Source organism: Diplotaxodon limnothrissa, linkage group LG12 (genome assembly GCF_057381915.1).
Source record: "Diplotaxodon limnothrissa isolate DT_005_m linkage group LG12, D_limnothrissa_male_GT1.1, whole genome shotgun sequence".
NCBI lineage: Eukaryota > Metazoa > Chordata > Actinopteri > Cichliformes > Cichlidae > Diplotaxodon > Diplotaxodon limnothrissa.
In genome coordinates, this window is record NC_140607.1 from 34,205,533 (window position 1) to 34,231,165 (window position 25,633).

The 25,633-nt window shown below is 39.3% G+C and overlaps 1 protein-coding gene across 1 annotated transcript; it reads left to right on the plus strand.

The window, feature by feature from the left end:
- Positions 1–20,900: 20,900 nt before the first annotated feature.
- ier3 (immediate early response 3) lies at positions 20,901–21,900 on the plus strand. Its single transcript, XM_085366848.1, has one exon. The coding sequence runs from the start codon at positions 20,958–20,960 to the stop codon at positions 21,543–21,545; it is 588 nt and encodes a 195-aa protein (XP_085222974.1). The 5' UTR covers positions 20,901–20,957; the 3' UTR covers positions 21,546–21,900.
- The last annotated feature ends 3,733 nt before the right edge of the window (positions 21,901–25,633 follow it).

Sequence of the window (25,633 nt, forward strand, 5' to 3'; positions counted from 1 at the left end):
TCTATGTGACTGGGGAAATTAATGATAACTTAACAACACAAATAACACGAAAACCATCATAAACCGTCACATTCAGTCTAGACATTCAAAACATTAGTAGTCAGAAGAAACGGCCTCAAGAAACGACAGAAAGAAGACATCTGCCTCAAGAAGATGATGTCAGTATGGACTCGTAATATTTAGCATTTGTGTCTTGCTGTTTTACATGTCTCTGCATATGATCTCATAAAATTAGTGCGTGCATGAGCTCATCGTGTCATTCAGCAATATGAGCATGTGCATCACCTCACGTCAGCAGGTCAACACACTGTCGGTTTGGAGTAGCAGATCGTGGAGCATGTATACCAGTGCACAAATGCATTTATAACCCCCTGCAGCTAATAATCGCATCAAGTCTGTGCTGCAGGTCTACCCCAGTCTGCCAGCATTTACCACAATATACCATAAATCATGTAAACAAGCCGAGCTGAGTGAGTTAGTGTGCCTGTGTGACTGCTGCAGAAGTGTTTTGTTGCTGATTTTATTTGGCACCTTTAACAGGAACAAAATGTAAGATATCCAAACAGCCCTTGAGGAAATACAGACACATTGAGTCCAATCGCTTTGTCAAGTGTAAAAGAAGGTCACCTGTTGAAATACCTTTTTCACGTTATAGTGTTCAAGTGACTGAGATTCCCATATTAAGGTCATCCCCTGTCAGTGATGTGAAGAGTAAGACAAAAACTGTCTGAAACCAGGCATGTAATCTGAAGCATGAGCTTTTGGCTCGTACAGAGTATTTGTATATACACTGACCTTGTTGTGTGAAACTTCAGGTTGAGTATGAACACCTACCATTGTAACGGTATATAGATGAAAGACATGGAAAAGCAGAGCAGGTCTAGTGCTCTGTGTGAAATTGTAAAAGTACAATTTGCTTTGTTTAGATAAGATCGGGCATACATATAATAAATTCACAAGCATCATAAACTATCATAGAATACACTTACGTAGTGTGTTTGTGTTTGATGTTTACAGAGAGGACAAAAAATCTTTCACAAATTGTACACTCAAGCTTATTGATGAGGTCATGCGACATAATCTCAAAGAAGAAACAAAGAGGAACATGGCAAGCTGTTAGTAACTATCAATAGACTCATTAAACATTGACATGTGACATTTTTGTCACAGGTGTTTTAAAAGCACACTAACTTATGACCTCAATGGAGCTGTAAAACCTCACTCAGCTGGCATGACTGAGCTAAACAGAGCCATATTTAGACAGACAAGCACACAGAGAGATGTGGCTAAAGGCTGAGGTGATAGATTCAGCTATAGCACTGTGAGTGACTACTGAGGTGATTAAAAGTTAAAGCCTTTTAAAAAAGAAGAAGAAGAAGACATGGCGTCACCTCAGAGCAGGATGACAGTTTGATGAGCTGGAATGTCGGTTTCTGTCAGGGATTCCAAGAATATGTGTGTGTGTGTGTGTGTGTGTGTGTGTGTGTGTGTGTGTGTGTGTGTGTGTGTGTGTGTTTGTTTCCTTCCGGCTGTCGCCAAAGTGCTTGCACATAGGGGGTCATATGATTGTTGGGTTTTTCTCTGTATCTATTATTGTACGATCTACTGTACAATATAAAGCGCCTTGAGGCGACTGCTGTTGTGATTTGGTGCTATATAAATAAAACTGAATGGAATGAATTGAATTGAATTGAATTGAAGTGTGTGTGTGTGTGTGTTTGTTGACTGTTGTGTATATATGATTCACAGATGTCTTAAGAGCAATAAAATATTTACTGTAGGTGTGTACGTGTGTGCAGGTGAGCGCACAGGTGTATGACTGTGTCTTTGTTCATTTGGTTCCCACAGTGTCACATTAAGGCACAGATGACATACACTTAGTAAGTTGGTCAGACTCCGGTAAAGGAAACTGTTGTAACATTGCAATTCTCCTTTGCCCTATTTACCCATTTGATCAAAAAAAAAAAAAAAAAAATTAAAATCTGTGATAATTACAGTGAGTTCACACAGTGCCCTATTTATTCAGTAAGGTTGCAAAATTTGGGAGCATCTTATCTCTATGCTGAGCCTGGTTTCTGGTTTTGGTGTTTTAAAATTTGCATATTTTTTGTGGAAATCCCCAAGACAGCATCCTGAAGGGCATTCCTCTGATCCAGTCTAGATAAAATAACCATGCAGGCCCGGGGGAAGGGAATGTCCATTCATCTGCTCATATATCCATCTTTTTCCAAGATACACCCTGGACAGGTCATCAGTCGATCATAGGGCTAACACAGAGACACAGATAACCACCCACATTCACATTTACACCAGGGAATTTTCTCAGACTAAAGATGGAATGAAATGCAAGGTTGGATCAACTCATCACAGATGGCTCCAGGAAAAATGGAATATGACACACACATACACATTAGGGAGGCAATAGCTAATATGCAGAAGTCATCCACTGGAACATCTTTTGTGGACAGGATATACATTATGTGAAGTGGAGGTGACTCCAGTGTACAGAGTCTGATCCAACCCAGCAAAGTAGGGTGACCACATGCCCCACTTCATGTGGGACACATCATTTTATTGGATCTAGTTTACCAAAGTTTGCAGACGTTGCTTAAAAAGTCCAATGACACTCATAAAACAGTTTAACATGAAATGCAACAGAAAACAAAAATGCACACGTGTGCAAAGATTATTGTACAAGACCATTTGCACTGGGCCCATGGCAGTTCACCGTGACACAAGAAAGTGTTGTCAACTTTTAATCTCTGTGACCGACAGAAACTTGACACGGCTTGGAAAATTTGCAAGCTCGTCAACTAAAAATAGGCTGTGTGAAGATTTTGCTGTCAATCAGCCAACAATGACACTGCTCACATTGTCTGGCAGACAACCTTAACCGAGAGAAGGAAACACCCCTATTGTACGAGGAATATAAACACAGAAAGGTTATCAGATCAGAACAGGAAGCTTTTTTAGACACTAGAGATAATAATAAATGCAGTAGGTAACTCTTCTCTGTAAAAGCTGGACTCTATTTCCGATTTGTTGACTTTAAACCTTGATTTGGCTTTAGTTTACTGAACTTTTCTCATTGTGTGGTTCTCAATTAACATATCTGACATTTGTTGTGAGTGGAGAAAATCTCCATTAAGACCACAAGCATTTGTGTACCCGGCTGTACACATGTTTATTTGTACTATAAAGTAGACAAGGAGCATTTTAACATGAGATTATGTAGCGACTGACTCACCTCAGGAGCCTTCTTCAAATGGCCATTAGATAAGCCACATTTTATTTTATTTTTCGTGTTTTTCAGCTCTGGGGTTTTCCACATGTTAATGCCTGTGTCCCTGTGCGTGTATTAATGCCCAGAACTAATAGAAGCACACAGTAATTCTATTAAGGATGCATGCAAAACATATTTTCCTCTTCCTGGTTTTCATTCTGGGGTTTTTTTGCACGTTTGTGTATGAATGACTCTTTTCAGAAATAATCATGATTATCTCATAAACTCTCATGTTTTTCCTGTTGGGGAAATCCTTTGACGAAAGCTATCTGCAACCATCCTATTAACCATGTTGATAGTAAGTAAAGAGTAAGATGGAAATCATAAGTAAGCAGATTTGAGTTTGTCAGAAAGCCAAGAAGAGCTGCAGGATTCTACTAAAAGGTCTTGTAATATCATGAGGGGGCTGTAATCAAACCTAACAATACAAATGGGTAATTGGTATTTTAACATAACGAAATGAAATTTTCTTCTCATATTCCCTCATTCAGCCGGTCATTCAAATTTAGTATTTCTGTATAATAGGAAATTACATCAGCATGACACACTGTTAGCCAAATAATAAATAAATAAACAGGTTGCCAAAGCATGTCCCAACTAGTCAGACTCAGAACAGTCTTCTTTAAAGACAGACTCGAGTCCCGTTTTCTGCTTTACTGTAGAGATGTGTCTGTGGTGTACTATTTCTCTTTTGCCTACCTAGCTGATTGGCCAAGTTGTTCAGATGCACATCACCTTCACATCTCCCTTGCAGAAATCTTTGCACCATATCTGAGGTTTGCGTTTGGAACATTTTGTCTATGCCAGCTCCATAGAGGAGATGCTTGGGAGTACAGCCATCATCCATTGTCAGTACATGCCTGAGCCAGCACACCTCTGTTTCAGCAGGATGCTGAATACTTACACTCCGGTGTAGTTAAGCATTTTTTTCTGCCCTGTAATGTTCAATACATGCTTGCAGCAGCACATATGAAAAGTGCTGAACTTCAGTTTCTGTCATATCAGTGTTCAGGTTTCGCTGTCTTACAGGAGAATACGTGTACTCGATCTTGATATAGTCTGTCATTAGTCTGTCACTTTTCGTTGGTATACCTTGTACCAGTTTGTCCTGTTGGTGCAAAGACGTGGCCCTCTTTCACTCCACTGTAGATAACGAACTTGTCTGAAGTTTTCCAGTTGATGAAGTTGAGTAGCTGGTTTGCTAACCAATCTTGCAGAGGCTCTAGAAGCGGCTGTCCCTGCTGTAAGGTTTATAAAGGTGATGAAGAGTGGCTGCTTCTATTCTCTGCAGCTTTCGAAAGGAGAAACTCATTTGATCTGTTGGTTTGGAATCTATCTATCTATCTATCTATCTATCTATCTATCTATCTATCTATCTATCTATCTATATATATATATATATATATATATGTACATACATACATATATATATACAGCTGTTATACAATTGAAAAGCTTTGTGCAGTTTTTCCTGGAAAATCAGGTAGCTGCTGTGGAGAACTGAAAGATTGTTCATACAACTACAAAATAATATTATATCTCTTCAAAGATGTCAGTAACTCTATTTTAAAACGACTACAGTCATAATTTCTTCTGAACTGTCTTTGTTTCCTGACAGTAAGAAATTCATCTACATTTAGCTACATTTTCCTAGAAGGAATCTTTTTGTCACTGTGTATGATCAAACTTTTGCCTAAGACACCTCTGAATTTTTCCAGGTGCTGATGTTAGTCCAGCAGTTACAGGAAAAGGGGGAAAAATGAGTGACACAGCACCATCGTTTTTCTAGCTAAGACGAGTCTGGGTATTTGTGTTAATGATGGTTACTCGGAGTCAGAGCAGGTTACTCAGAGCTCGCTGAGGCCCCCCGGCCCCATTCTTTCCTCCCCCTCACACGTGCTCATCCAATCAGATCAAGAGAAAAAAGCGAACAAACAAACACACAAAAAAGATTTGATGCTTCCTTTTTGGCTTTAAAACAGTCCAAACGTAACACTTTAAGGAACAGAGAGATTGTTTCATACTACATTTTAAAGTGTTTTTTCATAAAGTTTATCATCAATGTGCACGCTTTTCACTAAATGCATTCTCTTGCAATTTTCTGTCTCGCTTTACAGATTTAAATTTCGTAGCAAACTTGCAATACACAAATCCTCAGAAAGAAGATGACCATAGTTGGGTGAGTTGTACAAGAAAGATCAAATATTTTTACTTCGTGCTACGATGCTGCCCTGAAAAGATGGATTTATGGGATTAAGCAGACAAAAGTGATGACAGAAGCAGTGTCGGTAACTGTAGGATGCCCTGTTGCTGGAATCCCCAAAATTTCTAGACAGGAGGTGACGATTGCAAAGTCAGCAGTACAGTAGTCACAATAGACCCATTCATGGGAAACAGCCTAGGCTGAAATATGCTGGATTTATCCTTTGAATTCGTTTTGTTGTTAGAGCTACAGTAAAAAGGGGTTGTGTGCTAATGCACCCCTTCCTCCCCCTGCAGCTGTCGCCTGGACGCTGCTCGGTCCGGCACGTAGGCCAGTTCACATGGCAGCACGCCAGTAACGGGGGGAGCAGTGTCAATTAGAAGCGTCTTTGATCAGCATTACTGCATCACAGTGACCCACATGGTCAGTCTGACGGATATGTGACTGGAGAAAATGACGGATAATATGATGTGTGTGCAGAGTGACCACGATTCCTGGTTTAAAGGGTCAGAAACAAAGAAAACACAATGAGAAAGCACGAGCAGACATTAAAAGAAACATGTGGTCGACACTGCAAACAAAACTGTTTAAAGAAGAAAAAGCTTTTGTGCTTCGCTGGGTCATATTTTACAGTAAAAGTGGAAATATGTAAACGCTGTCAAAGAGTTCAGACAGCAGACAGAGCTGTGTGGTCATCTCAGTCGGAAATAAAACACGAGCAGCAGACGATTTGAATAGTATGTGGGAGGTTTTGCACAGCAGTGTTACTGTCAGGGTGGAAAAGACGTTACACTACTGAGTCAAAGGAAGCTTACGGAGAAAAAATATTTTCCGACTTTTTCACCTCTTTCTAAAATGATCAAAACCCCATTTACTGCATAGCTGGCTACCAAATGTAATAAAAAAAAAAAACATAGAATAAAGTAATCGCTTCTTCAGTGACCTGAGTGAAGATGGGAACTTTTGTGGGATTTTGTCTTCAAAGCATTTAAGTTTATTTAAATTTAACCCGAGTCTGGCTTTCCACAACCTCACATAGTCTGAGCAGACAATGAAATGATCTTTAAAACACGTTTTCAAGTTTTTAGTCAGCCATCGTTGAGGTTTAACTTTCATACGTTAGCAATTTAGCACATATAAATCTTAGAAAAGAAAAAACACGATACATCTCTGTTAGCTCTGTGATTGCAATGCCGTGTAAACAGCTGCACAGGACTCTGCTGAGCTTAGGAAAACCCAGGTGTTTTTGTGCCTTTTTCTTATTTGTATGTCATCTAGCTTTTTCAGCTTGCAGGCAGTTTGTCCTGTTTGTCTGCTTACAAGGAAAGACCTGGGTCTCTATGTTCCTCTTTTTTTCTCTTCACCTTTTGCATACCTGGTCTCAGCAGATGCGCCTCCTCACTAAGCCAGGCTCTGGTGGAGGTCACTGACTGTTGAAAGACAGTTGTTCTATCCAAGTGTTTGATCATATTTGCTGTGTAATATGAAACCTCTTCACATGATTGTTGGATTGCATTTCACTAAAAATAATGACATGCGCATTTTTATGCAAATTTACAACTCAATCTGTTGAACTAACAGATTGAGTATTATTTGTTGTCAGAAACAAAGTAAAATTGTGTTTTTGTTTTTTTTTACCTCGTAATACAAGAAAACGCTTACAAAAGGAGCTGCCATGTAAGGCGCAGGAACAGTCACGTTTTAATCTGGTGATTTGTCATGGTGATACTCCTCTTAGTGAGATCAGAATCTCTAACTAGACATGAGGAAATAAAGTTTACAAAAAATAAGGCACTAGGGGCTCCTGATTGTTGCAGATATTAATTTGTTTTCGCTGCAGACCCGCTGATAGAAGTAAGAATTTCCTATCATGCATCTGTAAGAAGCTAAGTAAGCGATAAGAAGGTAAGTAGGTATGTTTGCGATGTGATGTGCATGTATTAACTTGTTATATTGTAACTGTTTGGATGTGCTTGAGCAAAGAGAATATTTTAATCCATAAAATAGTGCTGACTGCACACTGTGAACATCTGGTCTGCTCAGCCTTTACACCCGACCCAACGGGGAAGGGTTAAACACAGAGGAGACATCATGGACTTCAGCTTTTTGGTCTGGTGAAACAGTGCACCTAACTTAAACAGGCTTCCCTCCATATAGTCTTCATTTATAAAGTGCCCTGGAAACCAGATTTACAGTTAAAAGGTGTATTCTCCCATTTCAGGACAGCGAGTGAGTATTTAAAAAGAGAGAGAGAGAAAGTGGACAGTATATCATTTTTTTGTTTTTTAACATACAGCCAGGGACCGTACAAAAGTGACCCCCCCTTAGTAGTTTTTGGTTTTAGTGTCCCTGATTTACACTAAGATATTGATCCTGTTACCAGTTTGCTAACATAAATCACTATACTTACACTATTAGCAGCAACCTTTGGCACTGTTAAATATAGAACAGCTTTTTAGAGTAGGGCTCCAAGGTGTTTCTTGTGTGGCTTGCAAATGCAACAAGACAGAGTGAAGCATCCACAGGTGGATGAGATTTAGCTGTGGGCTATGCGTTTGCTGGACATGCTGCATGTTTCTGCCAGTTTGTCTGTCTTTGTTGCCTTTTCGGGTTCCTGGTACACAAAGTTATTCAGTGTAATTGATCACCTAGATCTGGACAGATTACCTGGAGTATTTAAAAGATGTGCGTCTGAGCATTTGCTCTCCCTTCATCCATCCATCAATTCTAGATGTTCTATGAATCATTCAGTTCTTGAGAATCTGAGTTGGTATCAGTGATGAAACTGCACGTACACAATTGTTACACAACTTTGGCTTAAGAAGTCATGATGAATGAAGACAAGTTTACTTTTACTGTGAAAAAAGGAACTTCCGTATGTTTGTATTTATTTATCACTGATCACACTGGTGACTAGGCTTGTATACTGACGCAGAGAAAGAATAGAGAAAGATTGATTTAGAGATAATATATTCACTTTAAAAAACAAAAAGGTAAGCAACCATTCATGATTTTTAATCATACATTTCTTGACCAGGGTGTTCTTGATGTTTCAGTTCACTTGATTATTTGACACTGTATTCAAAAAGAGTCACTGAGGAAACCATAATTTACTGAAAAGACAGGAAATGACATCACACCTGACTAAAAACAATCCACAGTACAGCAGAACAAGCATATAGCAGATAGCATAGAAGTCCTGCTCTTTATGACTCTGAAATGTACCTGTGTCAATGAGTGTATCCTTCAACTTCAATTTCATGCTTTGGAAGTAGAGGAAAGGGAACTCTTGTTAGCGGCACAGGGTTTCAGGCTGCTTCAGCTAGATGTTCTCGCTTCAGTGATGTTACACCAAAACTCCAAGTGGACTCCAGTTGCATCCTAGACGATGAATCTGAAGTTGGTTTTTAGCACTAAACAATGCTAACACCCAATGTAAAGATCACAGCTAAAAGAAAAGAGGTAATAACAGGACTTTCAAGGAGGATACAAACAACAGCAGCCATGGAGGGATCTGCTCAGCGGTGCACAAGAAGATGACCTTGAAGGGGAGATCAGCCAAAATTGAAATAATGTTGAGTTGTATGGGTTGAGTCCAGGAGACTTTTGATCAGATCTTGCATGTAGTACCTATTAAACAAATTTGATGTTACTTTAATCTTACTTTTCCATTCTAACTACATAAAAGTGGCTCTTTGGGTGCTCGGGTTCACAGTTTTTCAGGATTTTCTCTGACATAATACCTGAGTTTTCTGAAATAAACACTTTTTCTCAAACTGTGCCTCAGTCTACAATTCAAACTCCTTAAGATCTGCATGTCTCTTAAACATAATATGCCTCTGTGGATAAACCCACCAACCCACAGACACAGAACACTGAGTATGGGGCAGAGAGCCGGACCAGCCCACTGGCCACCAAGATATTTCTGTATGAGGTCTAATTTCAGTCAATTTTGCTGTTAGTGAACAGTTCATCAGACAACCAGTGGCTTGCCTCATCGCATGCCGTATTTGGAAAGACTGGTCCAAAAGATTCTGACAGCATGAATGTGTTTAGGAATCTCACACCCTGCTGATGAAAAAGGTGAAACTTGTTGTGACACATCTCTCAGCCATGTTATCCTCTATTCACCCAGACATTCAGTCAAGGTTCCCACTGCTTGTCTGAGTGTTTGCCTTTGTGTTTAGGCATTTTGCAATAAGGACACAGATTCATCAGCTGTCTATTGGCTCTTGCTAATTCAATCGATTGCGCAAAATCAAGATACACCCTTCAGTAGAATTTAATTATAAGTGGATATCTGTACTCCCAAAGATATTTATACACCTTCAATCAATTAACATTAAATCACCAAGACATGGGTAAAACAGTAAGTTCTTGCACAGGCTCCTCTTATATATTAATCCCAGTATAGTCGAATTTTTGGGACTGACTGGAAAATGAAAGTGCAGAATCAGGTTTAGGTTGCAGTAAGTACAAATATGTCGGTGTGACGTAATACTAATTGTGTTCTCGGTTTCTGATAGATCAATGCTTCAGATGCTTCTAATGCTTTTGATGCCTAAGATGCATAAAGTTCTTTTGATTTTTTCCAACCAAAGATCACAGTTGAACAAAAGCAAAGGAATCAAACGTATTTCAAACATGCAGGAAGTGTACAGAACAAGTTTTAGACGTCTGCTGAGACTGAAACCGAGAGAAAATGTGACAGCATGTTTGAGCACTGAATTATGAAAATATCCCAATCAAAATCCATATCATTATCCGTGCCATTTAGCAGTTCCTGCATGAATTCATAAAGTACCTTCAAAAATTTTGTGTTTCCAAGATGTCTTGACCCTAAATATGAAGGCGTTTACAACTCATATCGCCAACCAACCTAAATGTCTGAGTTGTGCAACTGTCAATTTCGCTGACAGTTGAGCAACTCTCACATTTCTTTTAGTCTTGCTTTGTTTCATGTGGGTGATGACTGCATAATTGCAATGAAAGGAATACTGTGAAGAGAATCCAGGCATTTTTCAGCTTCAAAGAGGAAGTTACAGCCACTTCAAAGTAATACTGATGGGAATCTGTGATGATAATTGGCTTCAGCCACGTGTATGCTGATACTGCACGTGGAAAGTGCAGGTAGTAATGAATGGAAGCTTTAATGCAGTTGTTGGGAGTGTAGGTGCAAATAGTTTCCTGCCCACACAGTTTGCAAATGCAGGAATAAAAAATGCCAGTATGCAAGACGAGGCAAGACAAGGTACATCTATTAAAGCACATGGGCTTAATATAGTGGAGTAAAAACATAAAAACACAAAAACGAAATAGCAGTCTGTTTCCCTTTTAAATAAAAGAAGAGTGAGATGGTTCATAAAGAATATTTCAGGATCTATCATAAGTTTCTAACCCAGATTTAAATATGGTCTTTTCCAAGATGCCACTATCTAAAATGTCTCATGTAAAACCTTTTTTGAACAACATAATTAAATCAGTTAAAAGTGTGATGGTCTACATTAGGACACAGTAGAGAAGTGCTGGCACAATCAAATATTAATTTTGACCGAGATGATTAACTGTAAAAACGTATCTTTTGCATTCCCTGTTTGGTCTGGTTAGCTGCTAAAATCTTCTCACTTTCACCACTTATTTTCACATCCAATAAACATTAGGGTTAAAGTTTGTCCTAGACATGTTAGATTAGTTAGAGACCCAACTATTGGCCTGCTATGGCAAGCTAGTTAATATCTTAAAAGAGAGTCAGAAATGTCCTTTAGTCCTGACATACTCAGAGCCAATGCTGAAACCTGATAGCCATATTCATTATGTTAAGTTTTTTTGTTTTTGTTTTTTTACTTTTTATTGGATTTCTTTTGGCAAATTATTGATTTTGGAAAAGTGCTTTGTATAAAGATCTTGATGCATGCTAAATCATCCAGGTAAGTACATCCCAAAAGGTTGATTCTGTTCATCTAGACGTAGCGTTTTCAATGGGAGAAACGTTTTAAGAGAGTCACTTAGATAAGTGGTGAAATGTTTCTCCCATTAAAAATGTCACATGCAGATGAACAGAATCAACCTACTTTGCATAAACAGGCCATTATCCATGACGCCTGTGCAGTTGCCATTGTGAATGTTACCAAATGTCCAATGCTAAATTAATTCTGTAATAATTCTGCTACTAAATGAGCTAGAAGGCCAAAGGATCTTCAGCATCATATACAGTAAAAGTTTAGACCACAGCATGATTATCGTTAAACAGTCTCTTGCTTCAGACAGTCTATGCATCACAATGATCATCATCCTCTTTGTCTATCACAGCTTGGGAATTATCATCTTTGTCACACTGGCGGTTATGCTGACACAAGTCAGTATACGGTACATTCTTGGCTCTGTGTGACCATCAGCCAGAAACAACATTCGCATTTACACTGGCACCCCCTCAGCGATGGTCACTTGGGCTGGGATTACCTCTGTGGTCATTGGCTTTATCATGCCATCGAGTGTTTAAAGTATCTGTTTTGTGGGGGATCCAGCTACAGATCCTACAGATCCAGTAGCTGTTGCCTGTGTCCATACCATTGTTCAGACATGCAGAGTCAGTCAGGTCTGTCACTGATGCAGCCACTCACATCCTTGGTCAAACGTACTGTCAATGATTTTATCACCTTGTGTAGAAATTAGGCACAAAAAATGTACATATATACAGTGGGATGCAAAAGTTTGGGCAACCTTGTTAATAGTTCTTATTTTCCTGTATACATTGTTGGTTGTTACAATAAAAAAAAAAAAAAAGTCAGTTAAATATATCATATAGGAAACACACACAGTGATATTTGAGAAGTGAAATGAAGTTTATTGGATTTACAGAAAGTGTGCAATAATTGTTTAAACAAAATCAGGCAGGTGCATAAATTTGGGCACCACAAAAAAAAAAAGAAAAGAAAAGAAAAAGAAAAAAAAAGAAAAGATAAGAAAAGAAAAGAAAAGGAAAAGAAAAAAAAGAAAAGATAAGAAAAGAAAAAGAAATGAAATCGATATTTAGTAGATCCACCTTTTGCAGAAATTACAGCCTCTAAACGCTTCCTGTAGCTTCCAATGAGAGTCTGGATTGTGGTTGAAGGTATTTTGGACCATTCCTCTTTACAAAACTTCTCTAGTTCATTCAGGTTTGATGGCTTCCGAGCATGGACAGCTCTCTTTAACTCACACCACAGATTTTCAATAATTTTCAGGTCTGTGGACTGAGATGGCCTTGTTCTTCTGCATGAATGCCTTAGTGGATCGAGAGCAGTTTTTCGGGTCGTTGTCTTGTTGAAAGATCCAGCCCCGGCGCAGCTTCAGCTTTGTCACTGATTCCTGGACATTGGTCTCCAGAATCTGCTGATACTGAGTGGAATCCATGTGTCCCTCAACTTTGACAAGATTCCCAGTCCCTGCACTGGCCACACAGCCCCACAGCATGATGGAGCCACCACCATATTTCACTGTAGGTAGCAGGTGTTTTTCTTGGAATGCTGCGTTTTTTTCCTCCATGCATAACGCCCCTTGTTATGCCCAAATAACTCAATTTTAGTTTCATCAGTCCACAGCACCTTATTCCAGAATGAAGCTGGCTTGTCCAAAATTGCTTTAGCATACCTCAAAAGGCTCTGTTTGTGCTGTGGGCAGAGAAAAGGCTTCCTCTGCATCACTCTCGCATACAGCATCTTCTTGTGTAAAGTGCGCCGAATGGATGAACGATGCACAGTGACTCCATCTGCTGCAACATGATGTTGTAGGTCTTTGGTGCTGGTCTGTGGGTCGACTGACTGTTCTCACCATTCGTCGCTTCTGTGTAGCCGAGATTTTTCTTGGTCTGCCACTCCGAGCCTCAACTTGAACTGAGCCTGTGGTCTTCCATTTCCTCAATATATTCCTAACTGTGGAAACAGACAGCTTAAATCTCTGAGCTTTCTGTATCCTTCCCCTAAACCATGATGGTGAACAATCTTTGTCTTCGGGTCATTTGAGAGTTGTTTTGAGACCCCCATGTTGCTACTCTTCAGAGAAAATTAAAAGAGGAGGGAAACTTACAATTGTCCCCCTTAAATACTCTTTCTCATTATTGGATTCACCTGTGTATGTAGGTCAGGGGTCACTGAGGTTACCAAGCCAATTTTAGGTCCAATAATTAGTTCTAAATGTTTTGGAATCAATAAAATGACAACAGTGCCAAAATTTATGCACCTGCCTGATTTGGTTTAAACAATTATTGCACACTTTCTGTAAATCCAATAAACTTCATCTCACTTCTCAAATATCACTGTGTGTGTCTCCTATATGATATATTTAACTGACATTTTTTATTGTAACAACCAACGATTTATACAGGAAAATAATGGTTGCCCAAACTTTTGCATCCTACTGTAAGTACAACAAACAAAGTCCTCTGGCTGAGGAACACATCCATGGTCTTTTTTGCTGTGCAATCTTCAGGTGCTTAAAGGTGGCCCTAGTGTGCTCGGGAGCAGACATGATAACAAGTTTTTCCATTGCTTTTGTTTTATCTACAACACAGGACAGGCATCTTGGCTGCCAGACAAATTCAAATAAGATAAAGCCAATGAGTGATATAACCAAAGTAACAGGGCACCATTGGTGTCCTTTGCATGTGCAGGTTACACAACGTCAAAGAAATCCGTTAAAAAAAACAAGGAAAAAATCACTACGATGTCAGATTGTGAAAAGCAGAGCTAACCTAATCGTAATCATACTGTGGTCTGACTGTTCACGTTATACTGAAGATGATTACACAAATCTGCAATGTTCATGTGTGTTAAATTAAAGACAAAATAAGTCAAAATAGATCTATAAACTTCTCTTTGTTTATTCTTGGTGGTATCGATGCCCTGGCCTTGAAAATTTTGATTTGGCATTTAAAATTAGTATTCTGGCTTATTTAAAAGCAGAGACAGAAAATAAATCAAATTCTTCTTTCTATCTTTTACAAAAAAATGTAGTTTTGTTCAGTGTTATTTAATTAAAATGGGTGATTCTGAAAAACCAGAGTTACAGTTACATTCAAGAAGGGTTAGGTTAGAAACGCAAAGCTTTTTTGTGTTCCTTGTTAGGGACAATTGTGCAGGACTCATTTGAGTAATACTTTAGCAACCTTTTTGTAAGTTTTTGCATTTTTAGTGGTCGTCTTAAAACAGGAAAAGGTTGAAAATCTTTCTACATCTACCCAAAGAGTGAATAAAAATAAAAAAGTATAAAAGCAAAACGCCAACATGGTGCACAAACTGTGTCACAGCCTTAACCTACTACTTCCTTGTGCAGTAGAAGAAATAATATACCTATTGTGACTCTGTGGACTGGAGAAATTGATGGAAATGAGGAAGATAAAAATTAAATCTGCAAAGAAATCTGCACCATTTAAAGTATTTTTGCACATCCTCCATGGATGTTTGCTAATGTCATACTAAAACTATATCCAAAACTGCTCAAACAATACACACAGATGGGAATAAAGTTGCACAATACTTCTTGTTATTCATTTCATTATGTTGTCAGTTTGTTTCTTCCTCATTTTTGAGGCAATGTCAAATCCTGTGCAAAATGCACGTAAACCTCATCTAGTTTCTTTCGAAAAAGATAATCTCTGCATTATATCACAAACCAGCCGTGTGAAACAAAGGCCGAAGTCATCTCTCTCAGTCCTTTGCCAACTGTACTTGGGAGTAGGTGGAGGAAGAGATTTCTTTTTTTCCCCTGTAAATGGTTGGCGGTTTAGCTGTAAACAATAAGAAACCTTCAAACAATGATTATTATCATAAGTCAAAGAGATTGTTTCCTTGAATCGTCAACCTCACCTCCCTGAGTGAAATGACCTTGAAGTACCTAAATGAATGCATGTGCTTTGAAGTACCTCAGACACACTTTTTAGGTTTTCTAAACATTGTGGTTTCAAATCCAGCTGCACGCTGTAAGAAGAAAAAAGAAGAGAAAAGTCAAAATAGCAAGGCACTATGATTCCATCGCGTTTTGACTTTCTTACCTGTTATTGTTGACTTTCAGCTCAGCTTTCACTGTCTTGTTACTGTACAACCCCTGTTGGTTCCAAGCCCAGTGGCATTGGTTGCATTTGGTGTAAAAATCTGCTACTGTTGATCTCATGACCTATTTACCACTATTTGCTTAGAAAGCTGCACTCTTCCTCAAAATCCTAACCCGGTCAGGTCTATGCACACACGATTATAGCCTCTTCCATTGTGATATGTTTTATTACGTTTCAAAGTTAAAATTGTAAGCAAGCGTTGCTAATTGCTAATTTTGCATCATTTTGCATCATTTTGATAGTGCCAGTTAGTAAGAACAATTCCCCCCTTGGTCTTTCAAGCTACTTTAGGTTTTGTGTAGAAAAGCTGGCCTGCACAGAGCCGTGAACAAAGCCTCATTAAACACTTTCGGCAAGAAATGGATTGGCAACTGTAAGCTACGCTGTGAATGCCAAGTGTTTATACGGTAGTTGTTCTGAATAGCTAAAGCTCATCTAAAACTGTTCTGTGGAAGACAATGAGAAAGGTTTGGTTTTTTTTGTTTTTTATGCTGAAGCACAACTGTTAATGGTGTTTCATTGATTGAACACATCAGGCTAATCATCCTATGACATAGTTGGCAGCATTTTAGTGGTTGAACATACCCTTTGAAGCGTCCAGTTTCCAAACATGCTGAAGCCCTTCATCAGCCAAGATCGGTGGTTAATCTGCAGGTAGGTTTAAAAGTCTGGTGAAAAGCCTGAAAACAGAAGAACAGATTTAGCCTTGAGGTCGAAATACATTTTCCAGGCTGCATTAGAGCTAAGCTGACGCCTTATAAATATAAACTCTCCCTTAATTTATTAATAAAACATGGTGATTAATGTTAAATGCCCCAGTCTGTGCACAAATCAGCATCTAACCTCTGTAACAGTGGACAGGAATTACAGGAGTTTTAAAATTAAAATACTGAGACTCAACCAGAGTGTAGGAAAGATTTTGTTGCAGGTTTCAAATACAAGAAGCCAAATCTGAAACTACAAACAGAAAAGAAACAGCTCACATTTGAATTTTATAAACCCTTACTTTTTGTCAAGCTGAATCTTTCTGGATTAGATTGTGAAAGAAAGTGGAATTCCCTACAGGGCAGATCAGCTATGCTAAAAGATAATCTGGCAGTGTACAGTGAAACTGCAGGTTGATGCAATCCACTTCCAGAGAATTGTTGGCTTTACAAAGGGCGTAAATATACACCGTTTTCACTTGAAAAGGCATGAGTTATGCATGGAAAAAGAAAAAAGAAAGAAAATTATTTTATTAGATTTTTTTTTACAGTTTCTATTGACCATTTAAGACAGTTTTATACATTACACTTTGACTCAAAAACCAAGCATTTTTCTTTTATTTTTTTGACTTTCTTGAAAAACCCTGAATGAAATGAGCAAATGAAGCTGATTTGGATGACTTATTAGTACCGGGTTGGTTGCCTTTTGCCTTTAGAACTACCTTAACTCTTTGTGACATAGATCATAAGCTGCTGGAAACATTCCTCAAAGATTTTGGTCCATATTGATAAGACTGCTTCACATAGTTGCTGCAGATTTATCTCCATCATGCAAATATCCCGTTGCTCTATATTCCAAAGTTGTTCTAATGGATTGAGATCTGATTACTGTGTACAATGTATTTGAGTAGAGTGAACTCTTTGTCATGTTCAAGGAACTAGTTATACATGATATGAGCTTCCTGTCATAGCATGTTATCCTGCTGAAATCAGCCAGCTGAATATGGGTTCACTGTGATATTAAAGAGGTGGACATGGTCAACAATAGGCTGCGGTATTTAAACAATGCTTAACTGATACTAAGGACCAAGCAGCCTGAACTGTTGGTACAAGGTAGGCTGAATCCTGACTTTTGGAAACTGAGGCTTCATTCAAACTGCAGCCTCAGTTTCCTGTTCTTAGCTAACAGGAGTGTGGTCTTCTGCTGCTGTACCCAACTGCTTCAAGGTTCAACATGTTGTGCATTCAGAGATTGTCTTCTGCATACCTTAGCTGTATAAGAGATTTTAATCAGTTCCATTTCAATTCAATTCTATTTATCTAATGCCAATTCACAACTATAGTCACATCATAACACTTCGCAATGTCAGTTAAAGACCTTACAATGTTAGAAGGAACCCCCAGCGATGAGATGACCCCTTATAAGCAAGCACTCGGCAACAGGGGAAACGAAAAACTCAGCAGAACCAGGCTCAGGAAGGGGCGAAAAGAAATCATTCCAGAAGAAACACAAAGCCTCCAGCAGGGGATCCAACCCTAACCCTATGCTTTCATTAAAAAGGAAAGTTTTAAGCTTAATCGTAAAGGGTGTCTGCCTCCCATTCAACACAAATCAACCTGCAGTCTGAGAGGAAAGTGCTCTGTTGGGATGAAAAGGTCCTATGATATGATATGATGATCTCTGTACTGTATGTGAGGAGAATGATTTTTAAGTGTAATTCTGAATTTAACAGGGAACCAATGAAGAGAAACTAACATGGTAGAAATAAGCTTTCTACATCCAGTTAGTACTCTCACTGCAGTGTCTTGGAACAAAAGAGGATTTTTCAGGGTGTTGCTAATTTTAGCAATATTGTGCAAATTGTTATGTCAGTGGCACTGGTGGTTTGCACTGTTGCCTCACAGGAAGTGGCAATAGTGGAGTTTGCATGTTCTCCCCATGTTTGCGTGGGTTTTCTGATACTCTGGCTTCCTCTCACAGTTGAAAGACATGCCGTCAGCGGGGTTAGGTTAACTGGTTATCCTAAACTACCTATAGGTGTGAATGTGAATATGAATGGTTGCCTGTCACTCTGTGTCAGCTCTGGGACAGACTGGTGACCTGATGTACCCTCGCTCTCACGTTATGACAGCTGGGATAAGCTCCAGCCTCCCTTTGATCCTGAATTGGATACAATTTCAATTAATGCTGCCTCTTATGAGGTGGAAGCAGTCTGGCCATTCTCCTCTGACCATTTCCTCAAACAAAAACTGTATATTTTCTCTTTTATGAGCCTTTTTCTGTAAACCAAAGATATGGTTGTATGTGAAAATTCCAGTAGACAAGCAGTTCAGCAGGTTGTCTTCACCATGTCTATGTGGTAAATGTGACTGGCTGATTTGATATTTGCATTAACAAACAATTGAGCATGAGTACCTACTGAACTGGCCATAAGAAAAAACAGAATATATCTGCTAATAGTATTAATATCCAGATTTCTAACAGTCTCAAAATATAGTCACAAATCAGCAATCAGAACAACTCAGCCTCAACAACAACAATACAGTTTTTACAAAATTACACGCTAGATCTATCTCTCAGAGTGTGGACTACTCTAACAGCATAACATAATTTCACCACTCACAATGACCCACAGCTCAGGGTGACAAAAATCACATGTTGGAAAACACATCAAAACTCCCCTCCGTCAATATCTGTTATAGGGAAGCACAGGGTAGAATAAAAATTCCGAGTCACGTTTTCACATGTCTTACGATCCTAGTTTTGATTTGACTTTTTTTTCTGTTCTCTCAAACACATGAAGAAAACACAAGATCAAAGGATGATTTGATCATGTGGCAGCAGGGCTTGTTCAGAACTCAGCTGTTGTAGTGTGATTACTTCAGAGAAGGATGCCAGTGAGATGAGCCTAACACAGCAGATTTGTGTTTGCTAATCACTCTCCCTGATTTGCCTGCAGTAGTCTGCTGGAAACCAAGGCCTATGTTAAGACACCGACATAAGCTTGGAGTGTCTGCACAAGCACAAGGCTATCGTGGACGTTTGACTTGGCCTAAAAAAGCCCGTGTGCACTCCCACCAGCCGGCCAGTTTGGGGAGTGCACAACGCTGTGTAACTAGTGTGCAGAGAGAGAAAAAAAGCATGCTGGCCTTTGTATTTCACGTTTGTGTACTCCGTCCTGTGCTGGCAGACTCTTTGGCTACATATTTGTATTTGTTTGTATTGATTTTTGTTCATGTGAACTGCATGCTGGGCATAGCATTACGCAAAGCAACAGACAAGGATTTTTGCTCATACTGGTGATTGTTATGTGTGAATACAGTGATCACAAACTGGGGTTTGTGGCCTGTCTCTGGTTTTCCTTTCTGTCACATTCAACTTTCACTTGAATTTAAATTTAAGCTGGAACTAAACAGAACAAAAGGCCAAAATCTTTGTTATTTGTTGTTATTTGTTCACTTTGAGTTTGTATGAATCCTTGTTCTTCTGCATGCAAATAAGCTGCCACAGCAAAGTTACTGTAGTCAGCCTCACTGTTTCCAGGTCAGCATTTGGAGAAGTCATTTAGCTGTAACACTGTAATTTGGGAATTGGAGGATTTCCTAAGGGAAAAAAAAGAACTGTCTGACTGAACATGAATCATTTTATTTTTATTTCAAAGTATAGGTTAGAGAAGTGGCATTTACGTTTACGTAAATTACAGTTTACTTTTAATCACAGCAGGATATGTTTTCACTCTTTGGCATGAAATGTGTGTGTGTCACTCAAGGTGTGGGAAGGAAGTTGCATTTGTTTTTCCCCCTTAATCTGCCCCCCCCCCCCCCCTCCCCCTTTTTTTTTCATAATCTACATGGCACACATTTAAATAGTATTTTTCACATTTTCACATTCAGCCATTCATTCCCCTTTCTCAGGTTCGAGTTTGAGTGCTCAATAACAATAACATCCTCATGTTTATTTGAAGGAAGTTTCCACTAACATAACTGTTGCATGTTGCTGACAACATACTGTAGAGCGTAAAGTGTTTAGAGTAAACTGAAACCTTGGGGCTCTCCCCAAAGATTTCAGGATGTCATGTGAGTACCATGTGAAGGTTAATTTTTATAAAGTGTCCAACAACCAAAAATGTGTGACCTTGTTGATGAAAATATGGGATTTTTTTTTTAATTCTGGGAGAAAAAAAACCTTTTTATTTTATATCTAACAACAATATATGACAGTTTAGTGGTCTATCATTAAACCAATATTTTAAAAATCCGCAAATTAAATGATCATTTATATTTAGCATTATATTCATATTATAATTTTAAGTGATTTTAAATATAATTAAGATTAAATTCGCTCATTTGATTGGTTCAAATACTGAATAGTCTTTTAATGTGGGGAATGTAGAATGTAGTCATTCTACCAAGCCCTGATGATTCAGCTTCCATCCGCAGCCTGCTCGGTCAGAGCCTTGGCACATACGACATATAAAAAATTGTTTAAATGTTTTTTTTCCTCACTTGTGCAATACAGGGAGTGGCTAACGATGTAGAAAGGCGTGGTTAAAGTGAACAACCTGCGTTTCGAATGTATAAATTCGAGGTCTTGGCGCCTGGAGTATATCTAACTTGCAGCAAACTACGAACAAGCGAAACAAACAAATCCTAGAGAAAGCGACCCAAGACTACGAGAAAATGTACGCACGGTCAAACAGCACGACTCTGACTGTTGAGCAGGAGAGATTCGCCTCATGCAGGATGACGAGCCGAAGCACGGAGCCGGAGGTTTTTACCTTTGAGCGGGTACCGGCTCAGGCAACCGCCGTGCGCTCCTACGTGCCCATCCGGCCGAAGAAGCGCTGCACCCGGGTCATGTACCCCGCTAAAGTCCGCATGCACCTTCCTCCTCCAGAGAAAAGCCAGGCCAAGCGCTGGCTGGTCATCCTGTGCCTTGTGGTGCTGTGGCAGATCTACACCGAAGATCCTTGCACAGAGACGGCGCTGGGAAACACGGAGAGCCCGATCGGCGACTACCAGGGTTTCTCCTTCCAGTCAGCGGAGGAGCAGGCTTGCCAGCTCTCAGACCTGTGCGCCAAACCCGAACTGATGCCAGCCACACCGAGCAGCTGTGAGGACGGCGGATCATCCAACGAGCAGATAATCCCGAAGCCCACCTGCTCCCAGCCCGGCCAAGAGACAGACACCAGCCGGTCCTTCGAGCAGAGCGCCGGGAAAAGCATGGTGGCACTGCTGGTCTACCACAGGCTGGGCAGCGACAACTAAAACTATCAGGACTGGTTTCACTGTAAACCGCCCCAGACAGGGCTACTGGGTCCTAACCCGAACCGAACAGGAGCTGATCCTGAGTAGTTTTTGGAGAAGAGCGGTGCGCCCTGCGCGGTGTAGCCGGGAAAGGAGCTCCATGCGCCGGCTAACAAGTCTCGCTCAAAGCCGAAGCAGGACTATTAGCAAGAAATGAGACAACACTCGAAAGAATCAAGGAACTGTGAATACTGACAAGAAACTGAAACTTGATTTTAAGAAAAACTTGAACTTTTCTCTAACGGCATTATAGGCCTGCTGGCAAAGTGAATGTTTTACATGTTTAATTTTGTCAAGGAAAACTGTCACTACTATAGGCCAATTATATGATACTGACACTGCTGTTGTTGTTATTGTTGTATATATGTTTTATTTAGTTATTTATTATATTATTTGCTATTTATTTAATAATAATTTTAATAAAAAAATGTCTAAAAGAAGTTCCTGTTTCCTGCCTTTTTACTGAAGCACACCAAATGCTGTTTATTGGGTATTTTTATTTCTCTAAACACATGTTGCATGTGTAGTTTACAAGATGAATATCTTACAGCCTGCACAGGATCATAGTCTGCAGATATGCATCATTTGCATAGTCCATTTCCGTCCATCGAGTTTGAAAACTACATCAAAGTCAGTCATTTTTCAAACCCTTTAAGGCTCTATCACATTGCATTTTATATATGAATAACAAACTCACGGGATGCAGTGCATTCAACCACTCAGTAGAAAATCTTCTTCTTTTTTAGTTCCAAGACAAATGCAGAAATATCGAGTCAACAGTGATCCAGATTCTGGGATAAGCGAAAGGGAAAAAGTAAAATCAGCACATATACACTTTAAAACACAAAGGCTGCTTTGGTTTTAACTTTATAGATGCTAAGACGCTAAGAGCGTCATTGCCTGAATTAGGAGACAAAGGACCATAAAGGAATTCTTTTCCCAGTATGGTGTGGAAGAACATGACTTGTAAGCACAGTGTGCTTACATTTGTAAGGCTTTCAACAGTATGGGTGCCACATTCATGTTCGTGTGTCTGCAGAACCAGATACAGTTAGAGCAAGACATGTTTATCATTCAGCAGCTGCATCTAAAATTCTGTTAATGGGCAGATACGTTAGAGACTAAAGGGTGTTTGAGATTTTAGATTCAGTCCAGAGTGATTTCTGCAGACTTTAAGGGGGAAAATAAAATCCTTTCCCCACTTTCCCTTTTTTTCATGCTTTATCTCTCGAGCCTTCAGAAGGCTGCTGAGTCATGAGTGGTTCCAGCTTCGTGTTACATCACAGCAACAATGAGTCGTGTCTGAAAACCCTTCCCAGTACTTTGTTATTGTAATGATTAATATGCCGCTGCGCATTTCAGTTGCACACACAGTAGAGTGTTGAGATTATTCATTCTTATTGATGATATGCTTCAATATACTTTATATGACTTCATGCTACTTCCGCCGGCTTAGGGCAACCATCGCCTGGAGGCACCCGGGGAAGATCTGTTGATGTTTGATATTGGAGGTTGCCATGTTGACACTGTAAGGCACAGGTAAAAATCGTAATATGACAAGTATGACAAGCACGGGGTGGAGGACCCTGAGAATCTGTAGGACACTGTAAGAATATTCCAGTTGTGAAACAAATGGCCTTTTTAAACAGTTGTGTGAAAATAAACCAGCACATTAACTCTGGAATTGTTAGATAGTTGTTCATGCCAGTTGATATAATGTAGGTACTAGATGTAATACAGATCTGATTTCTGGTTATAAATCTCAATCTGAAGAACTGTACATTTAATCACCATTTTGACTCAACAATATGTGAAAGAGCAGATTTCTGCCTGTATTAACATCCAAAACTAAAGCATCAGATAACGATAAGTACAACAAATGTGTTTGAACCCAAGTAGTTTTTCAGTTTTTCTGTGTATTAATATAAAATATATATTTATCTTCTTGTCCCATCACTCTCTCTTGTCCTTGTCCTTTTCTCATTTTCTTTTTTTTTGGCACATCTCTGTGTTAGCCATAGAAATACAGTTCCCAAATTCTATAAAGTTGTAAAGTGTGGAGATAATTATCTAACATATCTTTTGTTGCGTTGGTGGCATGTTTTGGGTCATTGCCATTCTGGAAGACCCAACTATCTTCAGTGTTCTGGCTGAGGAAAGGAGTTTCTCGTCCAAGGTTTTACAATACATAGCTTCGCCCATCACCCGAGGTAAAGTCCTCCTATACGCTTAGCAGATAAAAAGCCCCAATCATAATGTCTCCAACTCTGTGCTTGACTGTGGGGATGGTGTTCTTTGGGTCATAGTCATCATTTCTCTTCCTCCAAACACGGCAGGTAGAGCTGATGCCAAAATACTCAGTTTTGGTTTCATCTGACCACAGCACTGACTCAAAAATCTTCTCAAAATCATTTAGAGATTAAAAATTATGAAAGGCCTGTACCATGTTTAACCTATGTGGTCTAAAGAAGCAGAGAGCGTAGCATGTAAACTATGAAGTTGCTTCTTCTATCTCCAACAGATCAGTATTTTGCACAGCACCTGCTGCACCATCTGTGTTTTTACACGAGTTGAGAAAAGTCTGTTGCAAGACCGGATAAAAAAACATCTACTGAAGAATTGTTATGGATGTACAGTAAAAACACTGCTTTCTCGAGCCAAGTCAACCAAACACATCACATATACAGTAGAGTTGCGAGGATGTTCAGTCACAGACGCAAAACAATGACTCACTTCCTGTTTAGTGTACGGCCTGATCTGGTTCAGGGTTGTTGGTCAAACGGAAAGCAAGCCGTGAAAGTCAAAGTGGATATTTCTGGAAAAGTGAGTTTTTATGTTCCAAGGGGTTTTGATCAGTAAGTTAGGTTTGCATAGTAGAATGGCATAACTTTGGTATAATAGTCCATGAACCTAGTGAATCTAATGAAGGTGAGCCTCAAACAGTAAATATTTTATTCTAACCCTTGAGCTCAGGTGGATGTTCATGCCTTTGCCTACCTTCAAGTGTAACATTTCATATGTCTTATTACAGACAGGAAACTGTAGGTGATTGAAAACTATAGACATTCTGCCACTGTCATGGTATATAGAGAGAGTTGATTTTCTGGTCAGTTTATGTTCCTACTTTCATCTCAAGCCATGGGTGTTAACCAAAAGAAAAAGAGGAGTGTAACTGAGTTTTCTCTGAAGGCTTTCTAGGCTCTCCTTTAGGGATGGGTGGGGAACTTAGCCATTCAGAGTCACTGCTCCTCTACATCAGAAGGAGAAAGCTGAGGTGATCTGACTACGATGTTTCCTGGATGTTTCACTATTACATCATGTGAGAAGACCTCTGTGACATGTTAGAGAAATTCCGTCTCTTGGCTGGGCCAAGAATCCGTCTGTGTCAACACAGAGAGGAGATCTACCTAGACTACTGTTGCTACTCCTGGAACCTGTAAAAGTGGATGAAATGAATGGAGAGATAATTAGTCTTTTTTAGTTTGTTTGCATTTAGAAACAATAATGAGTGGACAGATCAACAAGCCACAATTCAGATTCAGATCCAGTATCCATAATCCTGATTGACCAGAATCCATGTGCTAGCAGACCAGCCAATGGTTTTCCAGACTGTAGCCGACCTGGTTTAGAAATGATGCAGTTAATTCACTTTTTTGACAAATATCTTTAGGATTATGATTTCAGTTTTAAAGTTTAGCCTCCCATTAAGCCTTTCTATGTGTATTTGCCATGCTGAGTTTCTCTTTTATTAACTTAATTAAACATCATTATTCTACAGTTCATGTAAGTTACAACTTTAATGCACAAAGGCACTTGTGCTCAGACAAATGTTGGCTATTTGGAACAAAGCTTGCCCTGGGATGAACTGTGATCTCTCCGGGGTGTACCCTCCCTCACCGTATGACAGCTGGGATGGACTCAAGTAATCTTTGACTAGATAAGCTGTTAAGAAAAACTATGGCTGGATGGATGAAATAAAGCCATTTTTTTACAATAACTCAGACTCTTTAGTTTTGCACATGAAAAAAACTTGGATTTGCTCACTGATC